Genomic DNA, 10,887 nt, shown 5'->3' with positions numbered 1-10,887 from the left:
GATGAGAATGGGAGACAATTGCTCTCCTTGTTTTACCCCTGAATGACTTTCAAAGAAACCTGATAAACTTCCTTTAATTCTTACACATGATTTAACAGTTTCGTACATAGATTGTAACATTTTTACTATTCTTAAAAGTGTTCCATATCTAATCAATTTAAGCAAACCCAATTTCTATACACAACATCAAAGGCTTTACAAAATCAACAAACGCAGGTAACTACTCAAGGTTAAAATTTTGAGCCTTCGATTTTGTGTCCAAACTGTATCTCTTAAACCACTTTAATGATTTTCATGAAACTTTGGTCAAATTATCAATCCTTTCACTATACGTAACAGCGGCGGGGGATATAGCTGTCTTTCAGACTGCCCTGTATATCTTTTAGATCTCTAATACCTGGCCTTATTTTTTTTCTACTAACAATCTTTGCGCCTCGAAGTTCGCGAAAGTGTCTATGTCCCGGTTTAGAAAGTAATGGAAGATAGATTGATTGTTAAAACACTCTACTCCACTGAACACAATATTTTCGATTACTGTAATGGACAGCCGAGACTGCTTTTATCTTGCTTGGTTGCATTCTATGCTTCAAAATAATCTGTTGATATATTTCATGTGTTTTGTTTATTAGTATTGAGAAGGAACACAATACCTTCAGGTGGAACACATTTTTCACTTTGTACATCGATTAGCTGATTAGAGTATCAATAATGCAAAATCACCAAATTTTAGTGCGACGGCTTTATAAGTTTTATATTTTTATTTCTAAAATTGTTTTCTTTACTTTGAACGATTGTTGATATTGTCCAATATAAGTACCGCGCACTATAGCAGGCTCCTGTTTTAGCGACTTGTAGCATGAAAACAAACATTCAAAAGAATATTATTTTAAAACAATTAACATACGAAATTTTGTTTCAAATTAAGAATTAACAACAATAAATTATTGAAAGATGCAATGTTTCTTTTGCTTTATCGCAGAACATACTGAAAATATTTAACCGCCTCGGTAGCCTAGTGGTAGAGCGTCCACTTCGAGTGCGGGAGGTTGTGGGTTCGATCCCCGGCCGCGTCATACCAGAGACGTAAAAATGGTACAAGTAGCTTCCTCGCTCGGCGCTCAGCATTAAGAGGGTAGTGCTAGGACTGGTCAGCTCGGTGTCAGTATAATGTGACCGGGTTGTGCTCACTGCTACAAGTAGACACCGTCGTTTATATTACTGATAAAAAAATGTTGAAAAAGACGTTAAACCCGAGCACACACACACACACACACACACACACACACACACACACACTGACAAATTTTCGAAGAATGAAATTTAAGGATGGTCAGTCACATTTAAGCATCATCTTATGACATTTTTGATTTTTCGCGTATTCTGCTTTTATAGAAAACCAAAAACACATTACATCTAGAGCTAAGACATGTATGTTTTAATGCTGTCTATGAAATTTTGTGAATGTCCCTTACTCCCTTTGATATGAAATTTTTTCAATAGCGGACCATTTCTTTCGATGCCGATAAAATTTCCAGTTTTACATTTGCATTTGATAGATATTTGGATAGTTTAACCGACTGACACTAAAGACTAAGTTTAGCTTTCAAATTCGTTTATTTCTAATCAATATTGGATGTGCGCACAGTAGAGAAAAACACAGGTAACAATAACATGACAAACTTACATATCTAAAGAATTGTGGCTAAATATGCAATTATTTCAATGCAAACCTTTAACAATTATAAGACAATAATTCGTACATTCATATCTTTCCGTAGGCAAAATATGTTTACTAATTTATACTTGTGGTAAAATAAATCTTGGTCGGGCAACTAGGATAGGAAAAGAAAATTATAAGATTACTTCCTTGAAAATCTAACACGTCGTAATCACTCCATGAACACTAATAAGTGTAAATGCTCTATTGATAAAGTTTCGAACAAATCAATTTTGGTCAAAGTCTGAATAACAGCCTATAAAAATGCTTGCAGCATTGCTTTATGTTTGAAAGTATTATTTTTTATTAATATTTCTAAAATATACATCACAAAATGCTATTCAATTAAAAATAATTCATGAATTAAAAAAATTAAAAAATAAAATTAAACAAGTTCGTAACAGAATATACGGTCTATAACTACACGAACTGAATATATTTCTAGTTAGTTCTTCTTTCGTAATGCCACGACGCATGTTTTACAACTGATCTGGAGAGTTGTTCAAAGTCTGGTAAAATTTCAATTCCGCCATCTTCCTTTGAAACGAGCTTAGCTCGTGTAAATTGCTTAAATATTTTCAACATTAAAGGTGGCGTAGTTGTTAAGTCAATTTCCTCTTTGCAAATAAGTATTATGGGTTTATTGAGCTCGTAGGCCTCTCGAAGTTCCATTTGACACCAATGGCTTTCACAGAAGTTGTTTGTAGCCACAAAAATTGTAACACAACTTTCCGTTATACTGCGTAATATTTCATCAACGATTGGAAAGCCTAGATTAAACTGTCTGTTGCCAACACACACCAGTTCTTGCTCTATTCCTGTCAATGTTTTTAATGATTCTGTTAATTGTTCATAAAGTTCACTGATTTCATGTCCTTCATCTTCACTGGAAAACGATAAGAAGCATAAAAACTTCTGTTCCAGTAATCCATTTCTAAAATCTTCTAGAAAACTGAACCGTTTTCTTGCTTTTCTTTGTTGTTTCTTCCTGTACACAACAATTGCAGTACCAAGAGAGACACTACAAAACACTGTTAGGCCTATCGATACTGAAACTGCGACTATTGTTGAACGTATGCACAGAAACTTTACATTTTCAAGTGCCGTATCATCAAGTGGAATTTTATTTCCCTCTTATGTACATACATAATTATATTTTTTGTTTACTTGAATATACGAAGATAACCATGTAATAAATTCTTTTGACTTGCAGATGCAAAGCAAAGGATTATGAGCAAAACTGATTTCGACAGGTTTTGGCATAGTTTCTATTAACAACGCAAGATTACTTACATCGGAACCTTCAATGAAGAGGATCTTATTATGTTCCATATTTAGAAAACGTAAGTTAATTAGATGTCGTATTTTAAAATTGATTGAAGATAACTCATTGTGGGACAGATCTAGTATAGTTAAATTAATATTATGAGAAAAAAAGTCAAAGGGGAGTTTGTTTAATTGGTTATGTGACATATCAAGGTGCCATAAATGTTTAAAAGGAAAGAGCAGATTTTGGAATTCCATATAAGAGGACATGCGATATAATTTATTGTGAGCAAGGAGAAATACTTCTAATGACAAGATAGTTCCAAACGCAAAAGGGGATAAATATTCCAGATCATTTGAAGATAAGTCAAGTTCATATAGTTGCACTGTGTCTGGCCAAACTATTGTTGAATTTAAAAAGTGTAACTTGTTTGATCGTAACTGTAATGACTTGAGATTACTTATACATGTTGACAGGTTAAAAAAAGAATTGTTTATCCTTACACTTCTAGACAATATTCCATTTAATTTCAAATGTTCAACTTTGAGAAACAGACTACCAATGTAATTATCGATACTCCCGTCACATATCGGAATAAGTCTTTTCTTGTCAAGTGCACCATAATCTATATCAAAGAATCTAGATTTAATAAGGGATAAATCAAGACTCTTTAGGTGAGATAATACAGTTTTCAATAGTATTGTGCTTAAAGACGTATTACTGATATCTATCAGTGTCGTGTTTGAAATATCAAAATCATTTAAATAAAATGATAAATTAGTTATTTGAAATGAACCGCTAAATAATAAGTTACATCCACTTAAACTTAACTTCCTTATTTTCAATTTACTAACCAATTTAAAAAATGCGCCGTCTAAAACTAGATAGCGGTCTTTAGAAGCCGCCAGCTGGTCAAGAATCAATGTGTCTACGCTTTCTTCGTGTGTCTCTAACATGTTTAATATAGCTGCCGCATTTAGATAATAACACGATGACAAATTCAGCGACATCAGCTTCATAAGTCCATAAAGAATATGATTTTGGTCGCTATTTGTTAATTCAGGGGAATGTATTCCGAGTGTTTTCAAATTTTTGAGTGAGGAAAAATTATAATCATAAAGATAAAACTTCACATGAAGATTCACTGTTATATCCAGGAAATATATCGTCATCCAGCTCTTATGTGTAAACGTTTCATTCTTTATTCTCACATGTAAGAAGTCTTTGACTATAACACTTGATACGTTATCGGGCAGAACTTGTGGCAGGCTGTGTTCACATATAACAGAAGTTTCTTCCAAAGAACAGTCGTCCATCAAGCTGGTCACAAATTCTCCATTTTTGCCTGTTATAAACTTTAGAACAGCGAGGAAAAGGAAGTTGTGTAGTATGTGACGCATGACTTCTGAAATATATTTGACAATACTATTATTTTTTTATAGTTTATCCTGACCTTCATACTGTCAGTTAGAAGAATAAAACCGGGTTCATAATTCTTTGTGAAAGTTGTGCACGTTCATGTTTTAGTTAGGCCCACTTATTTACCTTCAATGAGGAGAGTATGTGTAGAAAACATAGCATTAAGATAAACATAATGAAATGACTGACGAAACAGGCTAGAATAGTAAGAATACACCAAAAAGGATTAGGCCTGGTGTAATTTAGAAATTTATTTACACTGTCCTGTGGATTTGGAACATAGTAGGGGTAAGAGTGAGGTTTGGTGCACCATAAACCGGTTTAAGCTCCCAAGTGGTGGTTTTGCCACTGACCGTTGGAAGGCGGTGCCCCACTGTGTTCCTTTATTTGTTTGTTTTGTCCGTGTGTGTGTGTGTGGGGGGGGGGGGGTGATATTCCTGTGTTCATCATGTGGGCGTTTTGGGAGGCTGCGTTTTTAGAGCGTGGCTTTCCCTGTTGGATAATCTTCCTTGTTTTTACCATGGAGTCGTCCACTTGTTCCACCAGTCGCGATGCGGTGTGCCTCAAAACGGTAGAACCATTGCTATGTATTACCAACAGGACAATTGCCGTAACATGCAACATGAAGACGTTTCAAACTTAAAAGGTAAAAAGGGCGGGGTGCCTGATGGGGCAACAGAGCGGAACGAATTTCGGAAGGGGTGATGCGCCCTGCTGTAAATAGCTAGCTGGAGCACTTTGTAAACAGCATTCCACATAAAAACTTTTTATAACTTCTTCCCTATCTAATTTAGCAATTTAGTAATGCCATGTATAATCAAGGTAGCTCTGCGGAAGACAATTATTCTTAATGTGGTGAATACGTTCCTTAGCATGACTAAACTATCCGGTAAAGCAAATTAATTGGAAATACAGAAACGATAAATGTTGCCGATAAACATTTCCGTCCAAATGGTGAAATTCCTTATACTGAAATGTAGAGTATCGATTTTTATGTGTAAAATAATATTATATAAGCGACATGTGGATAGATAAGAATTACATGTACAGTAACTCGCTGCCAGATAAATAGGAGAGTGTTAGGAAAAATTTAAAAGGCCTTCTACGTTCTTTTGTACTACCCTATTAGCCTAATACTCTACATGTGATTTTTATTATGCATTTCAGATTTTAAAACATGCTATTTTGGCGTATTAAAAATAGTGAGGCAAACTTACTGTCTGTTCACAGAAAAGACATTATGAAATTTTTAAAGTGGACAATAATACAGAGTTCCGGGCAAGTTTCATTATCTACAGCGTAGTGCTATCTAGTCTTTTAAAACATATTTTTGAATCGAGAAAAATACTTTAAGGAACAGATCGAAACTATAAAAGAGTAAAAAAAATTATAATGTTTTAAGTAAAACTTGAAAAGTTACTACGAACATCTACTAGAATTGTTCAGGTTGGAGTATATAAGGCAGTTATGTCGATGATGTATAAGGGTAGTGACCGCTTGATTTTCACAATGAATAAAATCAGATGACGAAGTGTCATCCGAATTTTTAGTTTTATCTAACAGAATAAACATTTTATCCTTATTGAGATTTTCAGTCAAATAACGAGATACATTATCAAATGCAGCAATAACGTCTAGCTTTCCATTCTCTGTATATGAAGAAAAGCTCAACTTGAATTTACAACATAAAAAGTAATCTGTAAGAAGGTTCAAATAGTATAGTCTGTAATAGCACTACTGGGAAAAAACTTTATTGAAAATGTATGCGAGAAATGTAACATTCTCCTTAACAAAAATATAAAAGCAGAAGTAATAAATATATCTAAACTATTGTTAAAACCGGAAGAGAAACAAAAGAAAGTTTTAAATCTAGTGCTAATCCCAGTTAATACTATTTTGTAGTTGATTAATTTCAACTACTTTGTTTAAAGTCCCTACTTTTTTGTAATAAAATATATATCTAACCTCTGTAATGTAATCCGCTTTCCAGTTCATTTGAAATTTAACTGTTAAAAGCTAACTATTTTTTAATGCAAGATGACACATGGTAATTTGATCATCCTTGTGTGTCGAATAAAAATATTTTCAATCTTGAATATAACCGATGCTGTGATAAAAAGAGGTTAATGATAGTGTCACCGGTACTTGTAATTCAATTATGTACATAACACTCTGAAGTAATTTACAGTATTCTCGTAATTATCTGCAAATCAAAACCTTAAAAGAGTCACGCAGGACATTATCTCTTAATGTTATGCTTCACCTGCAGACCGTGTATAGCAAAAGTGTTCGTTCTTCACTTTGGGATGAAGACTGTGACCTTAAAATTATTGTGGTTTTTTTTTTTTGTTTGTTTTGTTTTCATTTGTTTATTTGATCATAGTTTTTGTATATATAATAAACTATAAAAACATACACTTTTTAATGAATACGATGAAGCGTTATATAATGAAAATTGGATCAAATGTTTAAATTTAGTCAATTTGCCGAAAGTTCAAATATCACTTGATATAGTAACGTCTTGTATATAATTGTCGATGGTTCATGTTTATATAAACTTCCTGATGAAACGGTTAATAAACACATTTCACAATCATCTTCTAAATATTCGTCATTTACCTTATTTGGAAAGGTTTATAATATACAAATGGATATATGTGTAACTTACATGTACGCTGATGTCGAAACTTATCAATTACCAATGTTATGGTTACAAGTTCGATCTTTAAGCTGTCAGTTATTTGTTGAACACAGATTTAAAATCTTCTTAAATCTAAATTACAATGACCACAGGGACATTACTATGCTTCGTTAAACTGATCAACGAATTAACGATCTTTCGAAAAGCAGAACAGGAGTTAAAGGAAAGCGTTCTCCTTCAATCAAAATTAATAAAATTAATAATATGATATTGCTAAAAAAAAAGAAATGAACCGCGCCATGAGAAAACCAACATAGTACGTTTGCGACCAGCATGGATCCAGACCATCATGCGCATCCGCGCAGTCTGGTCAGGATCCATGCTGTTCGCTTTCAAAGCCTATTGCAATTAGAGAAGCTGTTAGCGAACAGCATGGATCGTAACCAGACTGCGCGAATGGTCTGGATCAATGCTGGTCGCAAACACACTATGTTGGTTTTCTAATGACGCGGCTCTAATACACAACAAGCCATGTGATACATAATACATATAGGAGAGATAGAAAGCGGAAGTACACAAAAATGAGATCGCAAAACCACAAAATTTATTGATTTTGAATACAGGGAAGTTAAATATAGATTTCAACGTATCTGATTTCAAATTTGAATAAATCTTTTACCAGTTCGGCATTTGTTAATCTTGAAGAAAATTTGCACATTACCGTAACTGTAATGTTAAAGAATTAATAAACCTGTGTACTACATGTACTATTAGACATTTACGGATTAAGTCTACGTGGACTGTGGACACCTAAGGCGATAGATTTTTCAAGGGGACCGTCTCAACATAGTTTAATTATATTATGCGCGATATGAAAAAGAGTTTATAACGGCAATAGGGTTTGAGTTATTATATCATCACTATGCGGTAGGTGATATAAATTTGGATGTGCCTGTTTTTAGCTCGACTTTTCGAAGAAAAAGTAGAGCTATTGCACTCGCTCCGGCGTCGGCGTCGGCGTCTCCGTTGGGTTAAAATTTTTGATAAAGTCAAATATCTCTGTTACTGTCAAAGCTATGAATTTGAAACTTAAAATACTTATCTACTATCAAAGTCTTCACAAGGAAGAACAATCCTCATAACTCTGATTGAATTTTTACAGAATTATGCCCTTTTTTAATTTAGCATTTTTGGTTATAGTTTTTGATAAAGTCAAATATCTCTGTTACTATCAAAGCTATAGACTTGAAACTTATAATAGTTATTTACTATCGAAGTCTACACCAGGAGAAATAATCCCCATAACTCTGACTGAATTTTGATAGAATTATGCCCCTTTTAACTTAGTATTTTTGGTTAAAGTTTGTGATAAAGTCAAATATCTCTGTTACTATCAAAGCTATTGACTTGAAACTTAAAATAGTTATTTACTATCGAAGTCTACACAAGGAAAATCAATCCCCATAACTCTGGTTTGAATTTTTACAGAATTATGCCCTTTTTAATTAAGAATTTTCTGTTAATTTTTTGATCAAGTCAAATATCTTTGTTACTATCAAAGCTATTGACTTGAATCTTAAAATACTAATTTACTATTTAAGTCTACACGCGTAGAAACAATCCCCATAACTCTGATTTGAATTTTGTTAGAATTATGTCCCTTTTTAACTTAAAATTTTTGGTTAAAGTTTTTGATAAAGGCAAATATCTCTGTTACAATCGAAGCTATTGACTTGAAACTTAAAATAGTTATTTACCATCAAAGGCTTCACCAGGAGAAACTATCTGCATAATTTTGATTGAATTTTGATAGAATTATGCCCCTTTTTAACTTAGAATGTTTGGTTAAAGTTTTTGATAAAGTCAAATATCTCTGTTACTGTCAAAGCTATTGACTTGAAACTTAAAATAGTTATTTACTATCGAAATCTACACCAAGAAAAGCAATCCCCATAACTCTGTTTGAATTTTGACAGAATTATGCCCTTTTTTAACTTAGATTATTTTGTTAAAATTTTTGATAATTTCAAATATCTCTGTTACTATTAAAGCTTTTGACTTGAAACTTAAAATAATTATTTACTATCGAAGTCTACACAAGGAAAATCAATCTCCATAACTCTGATTTGACAAGAAATTATAACTCTATGTGGTCACACCTTTGAATTACCTCCCTTCTGACACTTCTTGACCGGATGATAAACCAAATAAGTATTGAAGATACCAAGTCGTAACTTTATACAATGTTAGACCTCATTGAAAGGAAGTGCAGTGACAAGGAACCATAACTGTAGTTGGTCCCATTTTTAATAATCTCCATTTTTAAACCTTCTTTGGGGCATAACTCGAATACTATGCAAGATAGATTTCATACTTAACAAACTTATAGAAGTCAGTGAGAAGGAGTGTAGGGACAAGGAACCGTAATCTAGGTCGTCCCATTTTTTAATTATCTACCTTTTTTGAAAACTTTATACTTACTCTAGATGCCACATTTTCTTTATGAAATTTAGTCCAAAGACAGAACATTTCTCTTTTTAAATGTATACAAAATTAAAATACAGTTATCTGGGATATAAAAGTCAGTCGATTCGTCATATCATAGAAAGGCCCTTTCAACAGTCTGAAGGCCTAGTTTCTACTTAAAAACTGTTCAGAAAGATTGTCTTTTTATATAGTCTAGTTCAACTTAAATTTGGTTATCTGATGTCAATAACTATACTACTATGTTAAATCATAGAAAAAAACTTCTGAGCATTATAGAGGCAATAGATTTTATCGCAATATGATTTTGCTCAGTTTAAGCTCTATATGGAGGCACTCACGACAACGACTTTCAAGAACCGTACATGTCTGTGCATCCCTTGTGTGTAGAAGAAAACATATCGGATTGATTGTATAAACTGAAAACTGTCAACAAGAAATGAATTTCATTTCATTCATGTTTATGCCATAATACAGTATAAATGGGAAGATTTTTTTTATTTTGATTATTTTCCTATCTTCCGTTCATTTATCTAGTAAAAAAGCTGTCCATCTCTTCGTCCATCCACTACTGACAAATTAAAACAATAAAGTTATACGAATACAAAGTCTTTAACGCGGCTAATACAGAAATAACAAGTGCTCCGCCAAGCGGGGCAATATACGCCCGAAGGATTATATCAGGGGATGGGAGCAAAATTTAAAGAACTTTACTGGTGAAGCCCAAACGAAAAGGACAACAAAGGGAAGAAATTACCCGAAAAACTCTAAGTCCACTAAAATCATTACCAAGTACAGATAAGTCAAAATACACCTTAACGTTGCAGGTACCATCCATGTTGTACCACAGAAAAGTGGTATCGGATTTTTCCCTACGGCCAGTAATAAAAATGTTACAAAATAACCTATTTATAGTAACATAAAAGGGAAGTAATTCAATAAAAAAAATATTGTAAGTGAACAAAAAATGGATATGCCAAATAAACCCAAAAACCAAGCAATGCAAAGCAACATAAACACAAAACAAAGTCATGTGACCTTTGACCCCTAAGTGTGACCTTGACCTTGAAGCGAGCCATGCGCTCTGCACGTCGTCTCAATGTGGTGAACATTTGTGCCAAGTTTCTTTAAAATCCTTCAATCAGTTCAACAGTTACACATCGCACTCGAAACAAAGTTATATGACCTTTGACCCCTTAGTGTGACATTGACCTTGTATCTAGCCATCCAAAACATGCGCTCTGCACGTCGACTCGATGTGGTGGACATTTTTGCAATGTTTCTTTAAAATCCCTCATACAGATCAAGAGTTACAGAGCGGACACGAAACAAAGTCATATGACCTTGACCCCTAAGTGT

At 33.4% G+C, this 10,887-nt stretch overlaps 1 protein-coding gene across 1 annotated transcript; it reads right to left on the bottom strand.

The window, feature by feature from the left end:
• Positions 1 to 1,601: 1,601 nt before the first annotated feature.
• Positions 1,602 to 7,135, bottom strand: LOC123524106 (toll-like receptor 7). The gene is made up of 2 exons (XM_045302033.2): positions 6,369 to 7,135; positions 1,602 to 4,389 (listed from the first exon to the last, which is right to left on the bottom strand). The coding sequence occupies exon 2, from the start codon at positions 4,382 to 4,384 to the stop codon at positions 2,852 to 2,854; it is 1,533 nt and encodes a 510-aa protein (XP_045157968.2). The 5' UTR covers positions 4,385 to 4,389; positions 6,369 to 7,135; the 3' UTR covers positions 1,602 to 2,851.
• Between the last annotated feature and the right edge of the window lie 3,752 nt (positions 7,136 to 10,887).

The sequence above is a fragment of the Mercenaria mercenaria genome, chromosome 3 (assembly GCF_021730395.1).
Source record: "Mercenaria mercenaria strain notata chromosome 3, MADL_Memer_1, whole genome shotgun sequence".
Lineage (NCBI taxonomy): Eukaryota > Metazoa > Mollusca > Bivalvia > Venerida > Veneridae > Mercenaria > Mercenaria mercenaria.
This window is presented reverse-complemented; position numbering and strand designations above follow the sequence as displayed.

What these genes read in the sequence shown, in the direction of transcription:
- LOC123524106 (XM_045302033.2), bottom strand. Translation starts at nt 4,384, where the DNA reads ATGCGTCACATACTACACAACTTCCTTTTCCTCGCTGTTCTAAAGTTT.